Here is a 23,026-nt window from a genome sequence, read left to right on the forward strand (position 1 = left end):
ATCCTTCAGCTTCCTCACTTGTAAAATGGCATTAACAATTGTTTCTGCTACATATGGTTGTGTGATAATTTTGACACATAAAATAACTGGAACAAGGTCTGGCACAAACAAGTGTTCATAGCAAGTAAGTATATAATTATCATTAATTAAAACATTATTACCATATAAAATGATTAGACTATAATTTTATGAAATTTGGTAACAAATAGTAATAAAAAGGAAAATCAGTAGTAAATAATGTTCACTAAATACACAGACCTAAACTGAAGGCTTTTTAAATAAAAAAAGACAAACTATAAATTATGTAAAATCATCGGTCCAAATATCTTTAATGACACAAATATTAATGTCCTTTTTTACAAGGTAAACAGAAAAGTAAACACTACATCACTTAGTGATAATCCTTAATTTACATGGAAGCTGACAGCAAAATATATACATATATATTTCTCCTAGGAGTTATCTGTCATCATTACTTCTTTGTTCATCCTATAGATTATATCAAATCTGAATCTCTAAAATGGAAGAGGCCAAAAGCCAAAGTTTTGAGGAAGACTTTGAAAGACAGGCCACACACACAGGTAAGCAAAGTTAGAAGAAAAAAATAATTATAAAATTAAAATTAAGTCTGGAGATCTCTAATGTTGTTATTGCCACTACTTAGTATGAAATTTAAGTAATACCTTTGAATGGGTTTATGGAATCATCTAAAAAATATTTGACTGGATAAATTAATGTAAAATCAAATACTCTTAGAACAGTTTTAATTAGATGTCAAAAATAAGAAAAATACCGATTATTGAGAATTTCTTGCTGCTTAACTATCTAAAAACCTCTGTCTACACTATACAGTAAGTCCCCTACATACAAACCTTCAAGTTGTGAACTTTCAAAGATGTGAACGTGCATTTCCATGTCCAATCATGTAAGTTAGTTCATGTTTATGGTGTACATTGTCACATGTATCCATCCCCTACATGTGGTTGTGCTTTTGGGTACTTTACTGTACAGTACTGTATAGAGTACAGTAGTACAGAGTCTTTGTTTCAAGCCCAGGAGGTCCAGAAGCAAGTGTAAAAGCAGCGATGATGTAGCTGGTACTGTTAAGAAGTGCCAGCTGTTGTACTGTACTACTGTACTTTTTTTCAAGGAACTGTACTATAAGATTAAAAATGTTTATTTTTGTGTCTGTTTTATGTATTATTTGAGTGAAAAGTATTATAAACTTATTACAGTATAGTACTATATAGCAATTGTGCTAGTTGGGTACCTAGGCTAAGTTTTTGGACTTACAAACAACCTGGACTTACGAACGCACTCTCAGAACAGAACTCAAAAACTCAATTAATTTATTTATCTTTTGGTCTACTATTATTTATAATTGCTAAGAAAGCCCATAGTGGGAGAAATTAGGAGAAAGGAAAGTGGCTTAATTACAGTTTTTCACTTTAATTTTTCAAATCTGAAAAAAATAAAGAAAATAATTTTATAAAAACCTTAAATAAAATGGATTTCAATGTTCTTCCAGAAATTCTAAGGCTTCAATTAATTTCATCGAAAGGCTGTTTTCTTATTCTGTTAAATTGTGTGTGGATGTCTATACACCAGTACCAAGAGTTTAAAAATCAAATAGCGTGGTTTAAATTTCAAAATCCAAGTTTCTTTTACTCTATTGAATCTCATTCAATTAATACTTCCCTCTCTCTTTTAATAATATGAATTGCAGCCTTTAAATTTAGCCAGGATTTTGAATGAATTCATATGAGTACTAATCAAAAATGTATGAAAACTAATTTCATAATGGCAGTGTTTGGAATATCTTCTAAGTATGACACAAAATCAAGAAACCGTAAAGGAAGATTGATAAATTCAGCTATAGAAATGAGGAAAAGAAGGAAGGAAGGAAGGAAAGATGGATGGAAGGAAGGAAGGAAACAAACAAGGAAAGGGAGGAGGAAGGGAGGGAGGGAAGGAAATGTCTGCTGTCTGGTAAAAGTCACCAGGAGCAAAATCCAAAAGAAATTTAATAAATTGGGGAAAAACATTTGCAACTAATTCACAAAGGGTTAACTTCATAATATATACCAAAAGTTCCTACAAATCAATAAGAATAAAACCAAATGGAAAAATGGGCAAAATATACAACAGACTATTTAGATAAAAAATTTTAATGGCACTTACAAAGTTAGAACTATATAGTGAGAGACATTTTCTCCACATGGTTTGTAAAAGTAAAAAAGTTTAATATCACACTTTGGAAAGAGGCATACTCACACATTACTGGTAGGAGTGAAAATTGGTCCAGCCTCTTTAAAGGTAGTTTAGCAATATTAAAATTAGAAATGTATATGCTTTTTGATCAAGCAATTTTACTACCATAACCTATATGTAGACCTGCACAGATAGAAAAAAATGTAAGTGCAGAGTTCTTCACTCAGAATGATGTGTCATAGAAAAATTGTGGAAGCAACCATTTATATCAACAAGAAACTATTTAAGTAAGTTAATATCTACACAGTAGAATACCATGCTTCCATTTTTAAAAAGGATGTTTATGTATATATGTGAAAAAAATCTCTGACATATTATGAAGTAAAAGAAGAAAAGTGTGCATAGCATACTACCATTTGAAAAAAAAGAGGAAAAGAAAAAGGATTCTCTTTTATTCACACATAAACACATGCTATACACATGCATGTTTTGTATACACAGAAAACTCATCTAGAAAATGAAGACTACGCAAGCAAATTTAAAAAATCGATTACCTGAACATAATTAATGTAAATAAATTTATATTAAAATTATATATTATTATATAAATAAATTTATTAGGAACTATGTGGGAGAGAGAATACATCTACATATATAATACAATATTAAAGTATGGATATGGCTAAGCTTTAGTGAAGGATATTTAAAACTCTATATTTTCAAGAATTTAGACCTTCGTCCAAGCTCTGTTATTATTTATCAGGGCAACTGAACATCAGAACTCCAGCTGGACCATCCTTGATTTAATTAATATTCTTAAATCTGCAAATTCCATCCTTTCTATATTTATAAAAAAATTCTTAGAATCTTAGAAAGAATTGAATGGTTATATAATAAATTTCTTAAAGCCATTTTAGTTTTGTTACTTGAAGTCAGGCTTCCCTCTTACTGTTGTCTTTTAAGTGCTATTGTTATTATTGTTCTCTGGATCTTGATAACATTTCAATTTGTTTCCCCCCAAATCCTAGATTCCTTTGTTAATAGTGTGCTACCAATTTTAGTTTATTGCTGAAACTTCTTTCTTATTTAATAACAGTACTATTTTTCTAAAATACCAGTTTCCTCTCTATACCCTAATTTTTTAATATCTTTACCCACAATTTTTTCCAATAGTTCAAAGTGCATAATTTGTATTTTCATTAATGCAGATGTTATAGAAAGATTCTTAGTCAAAACCCATTTAACAAGATTAATGTGGGAGAACATTTCTATGAGCAGGGCAGTCAGAAATTTCCAGCCCAAACAAGGTATTTTTTCTGATACAGAAGATGGCAAGTCTATTCCCATGGTGATACTTACACAAATATCAATTATGAAATAGTTCTTTTGAAAATAAAAAGGAAAACAATTTGTTTTAATTTTTATTCCAGGACCCAAAGGAGTGATAAATGATTGGAGAAAGTTTAAATTGGAGAGTGAAGACAGTGATTCAGTCCCACCTAGCAAGAAGGAGATTCTCAGACAAATGTCTTCTCCCCAGAGTAGAGAAGAGAAAGACTCAAAAGAAAGATTCAGCAGAAAGGTAAGATAAGAAGAAATCAATAATAAATAATCTACAATGCATTTTTATTATAGTACTCTTTGTATTAGCAAAAAAAAAAAAAAAAAGGAAATGCAATAAATGCCAATGCCTATAAAGTTATCCCATACTAAGAAATACATGGCAACTGTTACAAGAATGAGCACAGGGAGATCAGCTTGATGCTTTGTGGAGAACTAAAGGGATAGGGAGGTTGGAAGGGAGGCTCAAGAGGGAAGGGACATGAGGATATATGTATACATGTGGCTCTTTCATTTTGTTCTACAGCAGAAACTGACACAATACTGTAAAGCAATTATACTCTAATAAAGATTAAAAAAATATGTACAGGAGAATGTACACACACACACACACACACACACACAAAAGAATGAGTTACAAATACATGAGTTGACTTAGAGGCAGTTCTGCAACATGAGAAAGCAAGATATAGAGAATTTTAAGTTATATGATCCCATTCTCTAGAGCAATGGAAAACAAACAAACACTGTATACGTGTTTATGCTTCTATGATTATATGAGCATGTATGTAGAAAAGTATGGAAAGACTCTCACCAAATTGACAATATTGGTTAACTGGAAGGGTAGGATTGATTGACAGTTCTCAACTTCCTCTTCCCAAGGAGCAGAAAGAAGGTAAGCAGAATAAGTCCATGATTTTTTTTTAAAGCAACATTAAAAAAAATTCTCACTTATTTCTTATTATATAATGTGTACGTCATACATACATAAAAAAGTGAAACATGAAAAGATGATCTCTAAAATTTTGACGGAGATTATCTTAGAGTATCAGAGTGGTAAAATTTCAATATTTATTACTTCCTTCCTTTAGCTTTTAGTTCATTTTTGAATCTTTATAATTAGCACATATTATTTACATAAAAATAACAGCAATACTAAAGGAAATCATAATGTGATTTTCATTGTGGGGAGAAATCACCTTAGTTAGTTTATCTCCAAACCGGAATATATGAGTTGTATACTGATTCTCAACAGACAGTCTGTGCATCAGAAATATTCTTGGTTCCAGGCTTCTGGCCATTGTAAAAAATCTTCAAGACTAAGATCTTGTTTTCACAGACTTCCCTGGTGGTCCAGTGGGTAAGACTCCATGCTTCCAATGCAGGGGGCCCAAGTTTGATCCCTGGTTGGGGAGCTAGATCCTGCATGCATGCCACAACTGAGAAGTCCTTATGCAGCAGCTAAAAGTCCCACATGCCTCAACAAAGATCCTGAGTGCTGCAACTAAGACCCAGGGCAGCCAAAATTAATAATAATAATGATGATGATGATGATGACAATGCAATAAAATGTTTGTGAAGGAAGTGGAGGAAAAAAGATCTCGTTTTCAGATTTTGGTTCCTTCACTGAGTTACTATGTGATGTGGATGAGACATGTAAATTTTCCTATCTGAGGAACCGTAACAGCACCTCCTCCACTTGTTTTAAAGGGATGTGAAGAGAAAATGAATGAGAAAGTGTTTCAAAACAAGTGAAATGCTATACAAATGTGAGACATTATAATGATTAAAAATGTTGTGTTAAGGTTAAGCTTTGGAAATGTATCTGAATGCCTAAATATCTATTTGCCAGAAGATGTGAATGGAACAAATTCTCATAAGAATACTCAAATGCATATGTAAATCAGTATTTTGTGGTTCAGCCTCTTAAATTAACAGAACTATGATAGCAACTTAAAAATTACACAAAACATTTAACAATGTTTAGGGTTAAAACAAATTAAGTTGGGACAACAATCTTAAAGCAGAAAAAAACAGTATAAGAAGAATGAGGACATTGGAAAAACAAATATAGGAGGAAGAAACAAGATAAGGAACTAATGAAAGCACCAAATACTTCTACTTAGTCAGTCTGTAAAAAACCGACCTCACAGGTTTATCGTGAAGATTAAGAAAAATAATCTACTTAAATTGTCTAAGACATAGTAGAATTTCCATAAATTTGGGAGTTGTCCAACTTCCATGGCTCTGGGTTACTCCACATCTCTTAATCACACACTAGCCCATCATCACTCCTTTATATTGTGTGTGTGTGTGTGTGTGTGTGTGTGTGTATGTGTGTGTGAAGGAAAGGGGTTTTTTTTTTGTTTTTTTTGTTTTTAATAAATTTATTTATTTATTTATTTATTTATTTATTTATTGGCTGTGTTGAGTCTTCGTTGCTGCACACAAGCTTTCTCTAGTTGCGGCGAGCGGGGACTACTCTTCCTTGTGGTGTGCAGGCTTCTCATTGAGGTGGCCTCTCTTGTTGCAGAGCATGGGCTCCAGGCACGTGGGCTTCAGTAGTTGTGGCACATGGGCTCAATAGTTGTGGCTGACGGGCTCTAGAGCGCAGGCTCAATAGTTGTGGTGCACGGGCTTAGTTGCTCCATGGCATGTGGTATCTTCCTGGGGCAGGGATCGAACCCGTGTCCCCTGCATTGGCAGGCGGATTCTCACCCACTGTGCCACCTAGGAAGTCCCTAATTTACCGTTCTTTATAATTTTTCCACTTGGGTTATGTTTCCTTCCCTTCTCATCCCATCTCCCCTCCTTCCTTATTGGAAGAGCTATGGGGTATTTTCTGTTATACTGTACATTCAGAATGGCTGGGAGTGATACAACAGGAAGCTTCTACTAAACTTTCCAAAATAACATGAAATAATATAGGCTTAATAATGATTTTACTGTATGGCAGTTACTGGCTGGAACTTCTGAACTTGAAGTTTTTGAAACCTAAGAAGCTTTAAAACCTCCAATCTTACTATAAAATCTTGGCAGTAAACTCAGCACAGATGGTAGCAACATTTCAAGCTTTGCTTACAAACTAGTGACCTTATCTTTTGATCTGTGAGACCCCTAGGAAAGGGGTTTTTAACATTCTATTGTCTAAGTTAATAATGCCATAGCTTTTAGGAAAGGCTCTGCAGGTAATTTTATACTCCAGCTGCAGTGAAAAGTAGATATCTTGGAAGATGGAAGTTAGGTCTTTCCTCATTTTAGCCTAAACCAGTGCCACCTAGAGGGCTTGTTTAAACATGGTTCACTCAGCCTCACCCTTACAGATTCTGATTCAGTAGATCTGGGGTGGCGTCCCAAATCTGCATTTCTCAGAACTTCTCAGGTGATGGTGAGGTTGCGGATCTGTTGGCTAATCTGGTGAACTCCAAATAGTAGGAAAAGCTGTCTTGCTTCAATTCCATCCTACATATTCCAAAAAAGTCGGTAAGTGATAAGATAAAATCTTTTTAACAACTTTTGTGGAGGAGACAATAATGCCCAAAGGTGTTTGTTGGAGACACATTTAAATGCGTGTATAGGCACTTGTGCACACATGCGTATGTATTTACACTTTTATGAAAGTCACTCTAGAGTAGAACTTACTGGATTTTTTTTCACCCAAAGTGGCACATTTCATGACCATCTCATAGCTCAACTATATTCAGCAATACTTATGCATGCATTTAATCATGCTATAATTACCAAACTCCTATCATGTGCCAGACACTAAAGCAGATATTGGAGAGTGATGAATGAGACAAATAAAATTCCTGCCCCCATACAGTATAAAAGTTAGAAAACCTAATATTAAACAATTAAACAAATAAACATATACTATACTATCAAGTAGTGTTTATTGCTATGAAGAAAAGTAAACCAGCATAAGGAATAGAAAGCATGGGGTAGGGACACTCTTAGGCAGAATAATCAGAGAAGGTGACATTTGAACAAATGAGATGAAGGAGAAGGCCACCGCAGGAGGTAGGGGGACAGCAAATGCAAACTCTTTAAGCTGAGAATGGGTTTGATATGTATAAAAAACATAAATTTCTGACTGAATGATCTCTATCATTTCTTCCATCTATTCCCAGATGAGTGTTCAAGAATATGAACTCGTCCACAGAGACAAAGAAGATGAAAACTGCCTTCGTAAATACCGCAGGCAGTGTATGCAGGATATGCACCAGAAGCTGAGTTTTGGGCCTAAATATGGGTTTGTGTATGAGCTAGAAACTGGGGAGCAATTCCTGGAAACCATTGAAAAGGAGCAGAAAATCATCACAATCATTGTTCACATTTATGAAGATGGTATTAAGGGCTGTGATGCTCTAAACAGTAGCTTAACATGCCTTGCAGCCGAATACCCTATGGTCAAGTTCTGTAAAATAAAGGCTTCTAATACAGGCGCTGCGGACCGCTTTTCCTCAGATGTACTTCCCACACTGCTTGTCTACAAAGGTGGGGAACTCATAAGCAATTTCATTAGTGTTGCTGAACAGTTTGCCGAAGAATTTTTTACTGGGGATGTGGAATCTTTCCTAAATGAGTATGGGTTATTACCTGAAAGAGAGATGCAAGTCCTAGAGCAGAGCAACATGGAAGAAGATATGGAATAAAGATTCACTATGTCATTGTCTCATATTTCTCCTTTAAGCATTGAACACTGAGTTTGGTAGTGTTTATATTCCTTTAGAGAACACCAAGTACAGCCATGGCTATTCTATTTTGAGAAAAAAAAACCAGATTGACACTAAAATTATATGATTAGCATTTCTTAGTATTAGTTACTTAAATTGATATAATGCTTTACTTCAAAACACTGTAGTCTTCAGTAATATGTTAGTAGACAAAGAGGTTATGGATAATATTGTGACAGTTTTCAAAAATTCATTTCAAATTATATGTTGGCTTTTTTACTCCATTTTTTCCTCACTGTTATTTCTGGGCTTTTCAAATTATATTGTTAATTATAATTTTGCTTGTGTAGTAAGAATAAAGTCTCTTAATGAAGTACATTTTCTATTTGAAGCCTATTCTTTCTCAAATATTACATTATCAAAGCCCTAAAACATTATATAACCCAAAATACAAAAAAATTATCTTTCAGTAAGATATATTCCAACCAAACTAATACATAAGAAACTTAGAAACATTGTGGCACATTAAAATTGTTTAAAAAAAAGTATTTGTTTAAAAATACAGGGGACTTCCCTGGTGGTGCAGTGGTTAAGAATCCACCTGCCAATGCAGGGGACACAGGTTCGATCCCTGGTCCAGGAAGATCCCACATGCCATGGAGCAACTAAGCCCATGAGCCACAACTACTGAAGTCCGTGTGTCTAGAGCCCATGCTCCACAACAAGAAAAGCCACCGCAATGAGAAGCCCAAGTACCTTAACAAAGAGGAGCCCCCACTTGCCACAACTAGAGAAAGCCCGCATACAGCAATGAAGACCCAATGCAGCCAAAACAAAAAAAACAAAAAACAAAAAAAAACCAGTTTCAGATTTTCAGAAGATAACTTTAAGAAAAAAAGTAGGGTAGAAGCAAGGTCTTTTTATTCTTTAAATAGGAGAATAAGATTTATTGGTAATAATAATTACAACTATCATTTATTGATTGTCTTTTATGGGCCTATATTTTATACATATCATTTCTAGTACTTAACCACAATTCTGCAAGTAGCTATTACTCCCATTTCATAAATGATGAAACTGAAATTCAGAGAAGTAGAAGTTCCACTACCATTTCTCTTGAAAACACTTGGAAAACTCTCCTCCTACACAAACACATGGAAATGCAAAATAAAATATAATTTGAAAAATGTTTTTAAATGCATGAATGAGCTGAATAGCAAGATAAAATAAATTTCTAGGGGTCTGAATCAGAGTGGAAATTGATAGTGGGTGAGAGCCAAAGTGATATGGTTTATCTGTGAAGACACAGTGCTTGATAAGTAACCAAAAATGGGTTCTCAGAGACAAATGTGCTTAAAACAGGTTTGCACATTTTCCCCCGGGGGAACTAATGTTGAAACCAAACATTTAGCACAAATTCAAGTCTCCACTCTCCTAAACGACTATTTTATGGCTCTCTTCTTCCCTCAAAACGTTTTACCCCAGGCCAAACACTTCACCTGCCCATATTTCACTGAGAAAACAGAAATTATCAGATGAGCCCTACCTGACCTTTCCATTACCAATCTAAACTGTGCACCCAAATGTAAACACTGTTTCCATTGATGTTAAAATGGAAGAAGCTCATGCAGCTTTCTAAGGCCGACTGATTAAACTGTGCTGTGGATGCTATGCTCACCCACACAGTAATTTTACTCCTGAAATTATTTCCCCTCTGCCTGGATCATCTACTTCTCATTTTCTCTATGTTGTATTATTCGTATTGGCTTATAAATGAGTCTTTGAATTGTCCAGTTTAAAATATGCCCCCTTATAATTTAAAATTTCCAGCTATTCTTCACTTCTCTGCTTCCCTTTAAAATCGTATCTCTTGAAAGAAGTGTCTAAAGTCATCATCTTTATTCCTCATTTCTAATTTTTTTCATCCCACTTCTATCAGGCCTTTGTCCCAAGCACTCTAAATACAGTTGTAGTCACCGTGTCAAACTTAAGTTTATTCCTTATAAGTCTCACTGTAACAGAGAAGGACAAATCTGACTCCATACTGGATCTGTTTCTTTTACTTTAACCTTTGTATTATACTGCTTTTGCTATAAATTAATCACTAAAAGAATGTTGCCTATAGCCTGAAATATTAGGATAGCCCATTCTCAAGGCCCTGACATTTCAAGGTATAACACTTTTCCATTCACATAGAGATAAAAAGTTGCAGAATTGAGTATAACATTTGTCTTGGAGGTTTATAGGAACACTGTGATCAGACTTACATAGGCAGATGCAAGAACAAAGGATTCTGGCACCAAGAAGTCTGCAACAATCAACCACACCCCCTCCCCTTTTAGTGTAAAAGAAGCCTGAATTCTAACACAGGTAAGATGGTTCTTTGGGACATTAGTCCACCATCTTCTTGGTCTGCTGGCTTTCTGAATAACATCACTATTCCTTGCCCCAACCACTCGTCTCTCAATTTGCTGGCTTATGGTACAGTGAACAGTATGAGCTTAGTAGCATTATTCCTTATTTTACTCTATCTCCTATAAGGTGTCAGAGCTGACCACCTTCCCTATTTTTAAGTCACTTCTTTTGGCTTCTTTGAAAACACATCCTCCTTCTATCCTATTGACTATTCCTTCTAAGTCTCCTTCTCTAATATCTCTAAGCATTCCCCTAGGTAACCCCCTATTGCCTATACTCTTAAATACCATTTATATTCAGACTGCTTTCAAAGTCACATTTCCAGCTCTACCTCTCTCCTAGACCCCCAAATCCTATGTTTCAACTGGAGGAAGGGGGGAAAAAAGGAAAAGAAGAATGGGAAAGGAAAAGAAGAATGGGAAAGAAAAAGAAGGTCTGCAATTATACTACATATTGGTGATACAAAGGTGGGTGAGACAGAATTTCTAAATATGACAAGCTTACATTGACCAGCCCCTAACATATAGTTTCTGCAATAGGTAGTTTCTGCTTATGAATCCAAAATTCCACCTTCTATTCCTCTTTATCAATTGGGAAAAGCATTTTAAATACCCTATGGCCTATTTTTAAATTGATGAATGCTAGATATAACACAAGGATTAAAAAGTGCTAGGAGGGAGACTGAAGGGTAATTATATATAAAATGAGAAGCTTTTTAAAAATAGTTCCACATATTTTTTTCCTATCAAGTAACTGCTAATGAATTTATTAATACCTTACAGATTTTTCTGTTAGGGAATTTCTGGACTTAAAAAACATAGCAAAAGCAGGATCCTTATATGTAATATTAATAATTTAAAAACTCCTTAGTGGAATAGCTCTTTTAGGTTGATATTAATTTCATGGACTGGAAGCAAATACTTTAAAAGATGAACACAAGGCAGTGGGGGAAGGATAGTGAAACATGTATCTCAAAAGGGAACAATATTTTAAGATTAAAGTATATGTTCTTTTCAATCACCAGTCATTATTAACTGCAGTGTAGTGTAGTTTTGTAGGGCAGAGGGAAAAAAGCATCATTTAATGGTGACAGAAGACTCTCACCTATGGAAAAGAATAAAAATGAGTGTTTTGAAAAATTCCTGTTTAATGAAAGCTTTACTCATGTAAGAAATAACCCATTGCGCATTAATTTAAAATAGAGAGCTAGCAAGCTTAAGCAGGACTAAACCCTGGAGTGTATTTAACCCATAATTGCCAAAACACAAGTAACTAGGTGGCACCTATGTAAAGGAGCAGTGATGACAGCAACTATTCTCCAAATAAGCACTCAGTGACTAATAGATGCCAGAGTGAAGCTTTGATGGTGACACTCATCAGGAAGAGTTGGACAAAAGGCAGGATTTGACTAGAATATCTGTAGCCTGCTGCTGCAGAAATCCTAGATTACAAATTCAACTCATGTAAACACTTAATCTGCTGTGATATTTGGCAGCAGGAGAGGAAGAGATCATTTTTGTCTCAGCAAAAGAATGAAGTTTTAAATGTATAGATTTAAAATGTCATAACATGTCTCATCACAAACCACCCAAATAATAACTGAAACAGACTTGAAAGAAAAGTAGTGGTGGTTAATATCCTGAGCACTGGTTCCAAACTTCCTTGGTTTGAATCTACTCACTAATTTTGTAATCTTAGAGCAAGTTAGTTAACCTCTCTATACCTGTTTCTTCATCTGTAAAATGAAGATAATAATAGCACATTTTGGAAAAAGTGAGTAAATTGTGTAAACTACTTAGAACAGCACCTGTCACACAATAAGCATTACCCAATGTTAGTTATTATTGTTATAATTACTAATAGTTATATATGAAGTAAAATGGTAATACAGTACATAAATATAAGATCTTAAAGGTATGCTTACATAAATAGAAACTCATTTATGAAGAAGTTGGAATGTGATTATCTATCCCAAACATACCACTCACATTCCTCTATTTAAGAATCTTATTTTAAAAATATATATATATTTGAATTGAAAGAGAAAGATCCTGAAAAACTGCCATTTCAAAATCACTGTAGACACCATGATAAATATAAATCAAATTAGTTCTGAAAACAGAAGTACCAAACAAACATTAACACACAAATAAGAAAGAAATCTACAGAATTTTGAGGAGTTTTATACTGAATTTATTGCAGAATATAATTATGATCATATACCTAGCTGTTCAAATACATCTAGTAAGCTATTGTCTTACAATGGATATTTGATCTGTTTTTTGCTCTTTTTTCAAATATTCTACAAATATTTGAGTGTCTAATATATAGAAGGAATTATGTTAGATAATAGGGGGGTGGTGATTAAAACGCGTAAGATATAGTCATTTCTTATTCTCAAGAGACTTTCAATTAGAAGCACACATTTCTGAAATTTAAAAAGATGGGGATTTATTTTTATTTTGTTTATTACTGTCTGAGGTCTTATAGTCTAGAATCTAGCTGATATAGAATTTCACTGAAGAAACTGTCATCCAATCATGCCCTTCTGATTAGCTAACACACTGTCATATCTATTCAGTTTCTTCTCTTACTTTCACTACCCTTTTTGAAATATTCAATTTCAGTATACCATTATCTGATGATAGCCATCTACCCCTCCAGCTCTCTCAATCCTTTACTCCCAATACACATTCTTTAGGACCTCCAATTTCTCAACTTTATCTTTCTAACACTATCTCCATTTTCATGGTTTCTGTCCTTCCCATGGAGCCTAGACACTTGGCAGATGATATCAACTACCTTCCTGCTAGCACACTCCATATTTCATCCTCTTAAGCACTTCTCTTTTAAATCCTCAACTTTCTGAACATTTCAACTAAGAGTCCATAGCTTGTCCAGCAAACAATTCCCTTTTCCATTTCCCACAGCCACCATTTCATCCTTTATCATTCCCCCTCAGTCTTCCTCTCACAAATCCTTCCCCCTCTGAACAAATGACCTTGCCTTCAACATCAAAGAAGAAATTGAGCCTACTCAGCAAGAACTTCCCTAACTATTTACCCCACATACATTAACCCACTATTCACCACTTCATTGTTCTCAAAGATGTCTCCCTATACAAGGCTACTCCTGCCATCTGTGCTTTTAATCAGATTATATCATATTCAAATTTCACAACTTTTTTTGCTTTGTTTGCTGATGTTATACAATTTTTCTTCTTCTATATTCACTTCTTATTCACAACCTCAAATCAAGTCTACATCGCTCATTAAATTTTTTTCCTCCGGTTCTTCAGTATTTTCACTAGCTATGATGTTCTCTAGCATTCTCCTTCCCTTCATTGCCACACTCTTAAAAAAAGAATCGATGTCCTTAATCTTTTCTTTCTTTCTTTCCATTTACTTCTTCACCTCTCTTCCTCAACCATTCCACTAAAAGTGATTCTGATAAAGATCAACAATGACGTCTGTGTCAGGCAGGTTTCTGGCAAGAACAGCACAAACAGGAAAGGTATGATTGAAGGGAGTTTCATGAAGGGACTATGTATGTACAAGGATGTGGGCAAGAAACTAACAGGGGATAGTAAGGCACAACAGGGCTAGCAACAGGTGAAGGTGACTGCTAATCCCAGGCCTTGAGGAAACCAGTGAGACATAGTTATAGGAAAGTGCTGCCCAACAGGAGCTTTAGCTGTTGGGAGAGAACACTGCTCCTGCAAATCTATGACCCACGATGGAGAGAGATATCAAAATAAATAACAGAAGTTCTCTCTCCTTCTGTTCTCCTATCTCTCCTCAGCGCCCCCCATTGTCCAAACCCAACCAGAAGCCAGAGGGCAAAGAACCTTGTTGATGTGTGTTAAGTCAACTTTCCCTGGGCACAATGCAGGCTGGAGAAGGATAGAAAGTTATTCTTAAGTGGCAAATGAGGGATATACAACAAAACCACTAACCACCAAACCCACTAGACTCTATAATCCTCACCTTGATTTTCAGCTTCACTGAATGCTGGTGACCACTCTCAAATTTAAATCCTTTCCTCCCAGGTTAACAGCCCTCTTACAACAATGGACAGATCATTCAGCCAGAAAATCAGAGAACACTGGCTTTAAATGATACATTAGACTAGATGGACTTAATAGATATATATATAGAAAATTCCATCCAAAAGCAGCAGAATACACATTCTCTTCAAGTGCACATGGGACATTCTCCAGGATATACCACATGCTAAGCCACAAAAAAGCCTTGGTAAATTTAAGAAAGGTGAAATCATATCAAGTATCTTTTATGACCATGTAGCTATGAGACTAGAAATCAACCACAAGAGACAAACTGCAAAAACCACAAACACGTGGAGGCTAAATAATATGCTACTAAACAACCAATGGATTGCTGAAGAAATCAAAGAAGAATTTTAAAAATACCTGGAGACAAATGAAAACATAAATACAACAATCCAAAATCTATGGGACAAAGCAAGAGCAGTTCTAAGAGCTAAGTATATGGTGACACATGCTTACCTCAGGAAACAAGAAAAATTTCAAACAACCTAAACTTACATCTAAAGGAACTAGCAAAAGAAGAACAATCAAAACCCAAACTTTGTAGAAGGAAAGAAATAATAAAGAATCAAAGCAGGAATAAATAAAATAGAGACTAAAAGAACAATAGAAAAGATCAATGAAACTAACAGCTAGCTCTTATAATAGATTAAAAAAATTGATAAACCTCTAGCCAGACTCATCAGGAAAAAGAAAACAAAGGACCCAAATCAGTATAATCAAAAATGAAAAAGGAGAAGTTACAACCAAAACCACAGAAATACAAAGGATCATAAGAGACTACTATGAGCAACTACATGCCAATAAAATAGACATCCTAGAAGAAATGGACAAATTCCTAGAAGTGTACAAATTCCTAGAAATGTGTAATATCCCAAGACTGAACCAGGAAGAAATAGAAGATATGAACAGAACTATTACCAGTAATGAAATTGAATCAGTAATTTAAAAACTCTCAACAAACAAAAAAGTTTAAGGACCAGATGGCTTCACAGATGAATTCTACCAAACACTTAGAGAAGAGTTGACACCTATCCTTCTCAAAGTGTTCCAAAAAATTACAGAGGAAGGAACACTTCCAAACTCATCCTATGAAGCCATTACCCTAATACCAAAACCAGACAAGGATATCACAAACAAAGAAAATTACAGGCCAATATCACTGATGAACATAGATGCAAAATATTAGCAAACTGAATCCAACAATACATTAAAAGGATCATAAACCATGATCAAGTGGGATTTATTCCAATGATGAAAGGATATTTCAATATCCATAAATTAATCAATGTGATACACCACATTAATGAACTAAAGAATAAAAAACATATGATCATTTGAACAGTTGCAGAAAAAGCTTTTGGCAAAATTCAGCATCCATTTATGATAAAAACCTCCAGAAAGTGGGGTTGGGGGAACATACCTCAACATAATAAAAGCCACATAAGATAAGCCTACAGCTAACCTCATACTTAATGGTGAAAAGCTGAAAGCATGTCCTCTAAGATCAGGAACAAGATAAGGGTACCCACTCTTGTCACTTTTATTCAACACAGTATTGGTAGTCCTAGCCACAGCAACCAGACCAGAAAAAGAAAAAAAATGAATCCAAATTTAAAAGGAAGAAGTAACAAACTGCACTGTTTGCAAATGGCATGATGCTATACTTAGAAAATCCTAAAGACACCACCAAAAAAACCACTAGAGCTCATCAACTGGTAAAGTTGCAGAATACAAAATTAACATACAGAAATCTGTTGCATTTCTATACACTAACAACAAACTATCAGAAAGAGAAATAAAGGAAACAATCCAATTTGCAATCACAACAAAAGAACAAAATAACTAGGAATAAATCTACCTAAGGAGGTAAAAGACCTGTATCCAAAAATCTTAAGACACTGATGAAAGAAACTGAAGATGACATAAACAAATGGAAAGAGATAGTGTGTTCATGAACTGGAAGAATTAATATTGTTATAATGACCATACCACCAAGGCCATCTACAGGTTCAATGCAATCCCTATCAGAAACCAATGGCATTCTTCATAGAACTAGAACAAGTAATTTTAAAATTTTTATTGAAACACAAAAGAATTTGCATAGCAAAACAATCTTGAGAAAGAAGAACAGAGCTGGAAGTATCATGCTCTTTGACTTCAAACTATTACAAAACTACACTAATCAAAACAGTATGGTACAAGCACAAAAACAAACATAGATCAATGGAACAGGATAGAAAGCCAGAAATAAACCCATGTACCTATGTTCAATTAATCTATGACAAATGAGGCAAGAATATACAATGGAGAAAAGAGAGTCTCTTCAACAAGTGGTGCTGGGAAAAGTGTATAGCTACATGTAAAAGAATGAAATTAGAACATTATCTCATACCATATACAAAAATAAACTCACAATGAATTAAAAACCTAAATGTAAGACTGGAAACCATAAAGCTTCTAGAAGAAAACATAGGTGGAACACTCTTTGGCATATATCATAGCAATATTTTTTTTATCTGTCTCCTAAGGCAAAGGAAATAAAGCAAAAATAAACAAATGAGACTTAATTAAATTTAAATGCTTTTGTACAGCAAAGGAAACCATCAACAAAATGATAAGATCTACTGAGTGGAGAAAATACTTGCAAATGATGTGACTGATAAGGGATTACTATCTAAAATATATAAACAGTCCATACAACTCAATACACAAAACAAACTAAAAAAAAAAAACCAAACAACCTGATTAAAAAATGGCAGAAGACCTGAATACATATTTTTACAAGAGAGATATACAGATGGCCAACAGGCACATGCAGAGATGCCCAGTATCACTAATCATCAGACAAATGCAAGTCAAAACCACAATATCACCTCACATCTGGAAGAATGGCTATCATCAAAAAGACCACAAATAATAAATGTTGGCAAGGATATGGAGAAAAGGGAACCTGGTACACTGTACACTGTTGGTGGGAATGTAAATTGGTGCAGTCGCTGTGGAAAACAGTATGGAGGGTCCTCAAAAATAGAACTACCATATGATCCAATAATTCTACTCCTCGTGTATATAGCCAAAGAAAATGAAAACACTAATTTGAAAAGATATGTGCACCCCAATCTTTATAGAAGCATTATTTACAATTGCCAAAATATGGAAGCAACCTAAGTGTCCATCAACAGATAAATAGATAAAGAAGATGTAGATATATACAATGAAATACTACTCAGCCATAAAAGAGAATGAAGTTTTGCCATTTGCAACAACATGGATGAACCTGCAGGATATTATGTTTAGTGAAATAAGTCAGACAGAGAAAGACAAATACTGCATGTTATCACTTATATGTGGAATCTAAAAAATAAAACAAATGAATGAATATAACAAAAAAGAAACAGACTCACAGGTACAGAGAACAAATTAGTGGTTACCAGCGGGAAAAGGGAAGAGGAGAGGGATAAGATAGGGGTATGGGATTAAGAGATATAAACCATTATGTAAAAATAGATAAGCAACAAGAATATATTGTATAGCCTTGGGAATTTTAGCCATTATTTTCTAATAACTTATAATAGAGTATAATCCATAAAAACTGTGAACAGCTATGTTGTATTCCTGAAACTAATGTAATACTGTAAAGTCAACTATACCTCAATCTTAAAAATTTTTAAATTAAGGACTTTCCTGGTGGTGCAGTGGTTGGGACTCAGCACTCACAATGCAGGGGGCCTGAGTTCGATCCCTAGTCGGGGAGCTGGATCCCACATGCATGCTGCAGCTGGGAGCTCACATGTCATAACCAAAGAGCCTGCCTGCTGCAGCTAAGGAGCCCATGTCCCGAAACTGAGGAGCCCTCCCTGCTGCAACTAAGACCCAGCGCAACCAAACAAATAAAAAAAAATTAAAAATTTTTTTAAGTGAAAAAAAACTTAACAGCAATCATCTAGTCAATTTGCAAGTGTTTGATCTCTAACGTTTGAAGCCTAAAAAGATTATAAAGACTACTATGGTATTGACATATTTAGATAAGGATCTGCAGGTTTTATGACAAAAGCTATTATTTTTACAGCAATTATACTTGAAAAAATTTGGTATATATATATATATATATATAAAATGTTTCAATTGCCCTTCTGCCTTTAATAAGAAAATTTTGCGAATTTATGTAAGAACAAATACATTTGTTATGGGCAGTTGTTTGTATACCTGTTAAGAAAATAAAGCACTTCACAAACAAATTAAGCATTAAATTACTAAAATAAAGGCAAAAACACCACGTACGTTGTAATTACTAAAGAATTCATTTGAAGGCAATACTATCCATGCTATGCAACAGTAGCTTTGGAGACCCCAATAACATAGCTAACATTTTTATAATGTGTTATACTATCTATGAGAATTTCACATACATTATCTCATTTGAGTCTCACAATTCCTCTATGAGATAGGCAGAGCAATGGTTTTAATACATACTCTCAAGGATGGAGACAATTTTTTTCAGCTTTACTGAAGTATAATTGACAAAATTGTAAGACATCTAAAGTATACAACATGATGATTTGATATACATATACATTGTGAGAGGATCCTTCCCAACCACCAATCAAGTTAACTAACACAGAAGATGGAGAAATTGAAGTGTTTGTGGTTAGTTGACTGGTCCAGGTTTATACAGCTAGTAAGATGTAGAGTTTGAAGTTAATGCCTAGCACCTACACTATTCACATTACATCATACTCCTTACCTAGCAGTCACCAGCACAAAGAATACATTAACAACCAAATTTGGGATTCTCTAAGATGAGAAAATCTGTTTTAATATATTTCAAGTCCATATGTCAATTCTACAGAAAACAAAACAAAAGAAAATAGTTACCTGGAATCCAGACAAAGCTTCAGTAAGTCTCAACTCCAACAACTAATGTGGTGGCCATGGCCCTGGGCAGAGAGAAAAAGGTTAAGTATACGGTAATCTCAGTTTTCAATTATGGGTTTGCCTTATTTGGGCAATAGCATTTAAGAAAAACATTGCATGTTATCTCTGTTTGAGGTTCTCAGTCATAATGAGTGTCAAAGTCCTTTTATCTTTCTGGGCTCTTTTATTTTTCCATAGTATGTAAGACAATGCTTCTAAAAATTAGTTTTCAGGTGTTTCACCCTAGGCTATTTTATTTCTCAGAGTGTCCATCCCCACTGCCAATCCCTGAACACGTACTAGCTTGAGTTAATCATGTTATCTCAAAAATAATAATTCATTTTAAAACACTGACATTTATTCATTGCTGACAACACATAATTAACTCCCATACACTGTTCTTGTTCTAAAAAATTAGTGTACTTCCAGCAGGCAATGTTAATCACATATGAAATTCAACTTGCTAGGTAACTTGAATTACATAGACTTACATAATAAACTACTTAAGTTCCAAGAGGTTTAGAAGCAAAAGACCATGGCTTTACACTATATTTACCTTTTACTAAAAATATAGATGCAATTTTCGCCCATCATTTTTCCTACTTTAAGTGTTTAAGAAGAAGAGGGATTTTTAAAAAATTTTGTTGTAGCTTTTGTTTTGGTGGGGAAATGGAAAGAAATTTTAAAACTGATTTGACTTTTCCTGAGGTGAGCAGTCGTGAATTGCTAACCATTTGAAATGAGAATTATCTTCTCAGTTCCACAGTGAAAATTTAAAGTGGAAACAGTTCCAAACATAACTATAGTAACAAAAGCATAAATCATTTAAATTTACTAGTTAAAAGGCACACATTCTCCAATTAGACTTTAAAAATCAAGGTACTTTCTGTTCCAAAGAGATACATTTAAAACATAAGGACACAGAAAAGTTGGAAGTAAAATGATGGAAAAGTTACAACAAGAAAATAATTTTTAAAGCATGAATCACAGAATTAATATCAGACAAAATAAGCTTAAAGAGAAAAAGTATTATTAGATATAGAAATGGTCATTACAGGGACTTCCCTGGTGATACACTGGTTAAGAATCTGCCTGCCAATGCAGGGGACACATGTTTGATCCCTGGTCCAGGAAGATCCCACCAGCTGTGGACCAACAAAACCTGTCCCACAACTACTGAGCCTGTGCCTAGAGCCCAAGCTCTGCAACAATAGAAGCCACTGCACTGAGAAGCCCATGCACCACAACAAATAGTAGCCCCCACTCACTGCAACTAGAAAAAGCCCATGTGCAGCAACAAAGACCCAATGCAGGCAAAAAAAAAAAAAAAAAAGAAAGAAATGGTCATTACATAATGTTAATATGGTACATTTCACCAGGAAGATATACCAATTTTAAACTTACATATACCTAATAAAATGTAATAAAATATAAACAGTACAAATTAATAAAATACAGGGAAAGGAACTTCCCAGGTGGTCCAGTGGTTAAGACTCCGAACTTCCACTGCAGGAAGTGTGGGTTCTATCCTTGGTTGGGGAAATAATATCCTGAAAGGCGCAGCCAAAAAAAATTTTTTTAATTAAAAAAATTTTTTTAATAAAATAAAATACAGGAAAAAATGATTAATCCACATCAGAGATTTCAGGTCAATTCTTCCAATTCTTAATAAATCAAATAACAAAAAATTATTGATGTAGGTATTAACCACAAGCTTGATCTAAGGACATAATAATTAGTGAACTAACCATTTTTCCCCAGCTAGCACACAAAGAAGATTTTCAAAACTTAATAAACTATGTCACTATAAAACAGATTACATTTTAGGACACTGAGATTAAATCTGCCATGATTCTTAACCTTGTATTCATCATAGTCAACATCCAGAATGAAAGCTTCCCCCAACCTCTTCCCACGCACTGCTGCTTGCCCACCCCCAACTTGCTCTTTGCCATAATACTTTACTGTACCATCATCCCCATTCACTTATATTTCCCCTCTAAAAGCAGCACACTTCCCTTTATTTTCATTCTTTGCTCCAAGCACTCCTTCCACATCTTTTTCATAAGAAAAACCTAGCTCTTCAAAGAACCTTTATTGCTTTCAAGTGGTCATTGTGTATTCTTTCAAAATCCAAATAGCATTGACACTCTCCTTTGCTCCAGGTCATTGTTCCCACTTGCTTCTGTAAAAAACCTTACGTGCTTTTTAAAAGGCTCATGCTGTTGTCTGTATCACTTTTCCTCCATCCTTTAAACTGTCAATTAGTGATATTCTAATCACTCTCCCTCATTTATCAAAAATTTGATATTCAACTCACATAGCCTTCCCCTATACTTCAAGTTCTATTTTCATATTAGGTATTATCATTATTTTAGCTGATCACCCATCCATAATCTGGACTCTGTTCCTTGACCTCCTCATCTCTTGATCTCCAATAACCTATTTTACCTCAGCCACTCACTTCATTTGCTGTCATCTATGTATTTCTTCCCAAATCACTATTCCAAGCATTCTTACTTATGATCACAATCATATCTTCTTGTTTACTTGTCAACTTCCAAATTTTGACTGTGCCACATGTGGGATCTTAGTTCCCCGACCAGGGATTGAACCTGTGCCCCTGCAGTAGAAATGTGGACTCTTAACCATTGGACCTCCACAGAAGTCCCTCAACTATCAAACTTTTGAGCCTTTTATTTTTTCTTTATCTCCACTGCATTAATTACAATTCACCAAAACATTCTTTCTCTCTCTCTTGCGTGGTGTTCTCCCCCCTCTCTCTTCATTTTATTCAGTTTAGATTTCATAATTCATCATTTAAATGATATCCTTTAATAGTATTGGCAATACCTTAAATTTCTTAGCCTTTCTTTGCTTTCAACTTATCTGTTGGGCAAGACCCTCAAATACTGCTATTTACCTTTTCTATTCTTAAATCTGAGAAGTCAAATACTACTGGGAGTAAAATCATATAAGTTCATTCATTTATTATTACTAACCTCATATGGGCCTTTACCACTGTCTGGTAATTCTACTATGTTTGGTTGAATTGATTTTCCATTCTTTGCAACGAGTCTGAAATCTCCTTTATGCTCCTCTTCCTTCACTCACAGTAGATGACCTTGCCAACTTCATAGAGACCTGAAGCCATCAGATGAAATTATCTTTAACTTTGCTCTACCAAATCTACAAGTCCATATAAATCTGCACTAATTTTCTTCTCTCTCTGAGCTATTACATTAGAATAGATGTTCCTTCTCTCAAGGCCAGTGCTTTAGAGACTATCCCCTCCCACCTCCTCAGGAATCTTACCTTCATGTTTTCTTCTGTTTAGTCAGCCCTCTTGCTTCTGCATATTCAATCACTCCCTTTCATCAGTATCTTTCCCCTTAATATG

General features: G+C 34.6%; 1 protein-coding gene and 1 long non-coding RNA gene across 2 annotated transcripts; one reads left to right on the plus strand and one right to left on the minus strand.

Annotated features, from left to right (window-relative positions):
• The first annotated feature begins 520 nt into the window (after positions 1–520).
• On the plus strand, positions 521–8,461 carry PDC (phosducin). Its single transcript, XM_057729011.1, has 3 exons — positions 521–581; positions 3,642–3,793; positions 7,683–8,461. Exons 1-3 carry the CDS (start codon positions 521–523, stop codon positions 8,205–8,207), a joined length of 738 nt encoding a protein of 245 aa, XP_057584994.1. The 3' UTR covers positions 8,208–8,461.
• On the minus strand, positions 6,903–22,756 carry LOC130849826 (uncharacterized). Its single transcript, XR_009052797.1, has 3 exons — positions 22,629–22,756; positions 19,588–19,649; positions 6,903–7,014 (listed from the first exon to the last, which is right to left on the minus strand). It is a non-coding gene; the product is annotated as an uncharacterized LOC130849826 (long non-coding RNA).
• Between the last annotated feature and the right edge of the window lie 270 nt (positions 22,757–23,026).

The sequence above is a fragment of the Hippopotamus amphibius genome, chromosome 3 (genome assembly GCF_030028045.1).
Source record: "Hippopotamus amphibius kiboko isolate mHipAmp2 chromosome 3, mHipAmp2.hap2, whole genome shotgun sequence".
Taxonomy (NCBI): Eukaryota; Metazoa; Chordata; class Mammalia; order Artiodactyla; family Hippopotamidae; genus Hippopotamus; species Hippopotamus amphibius.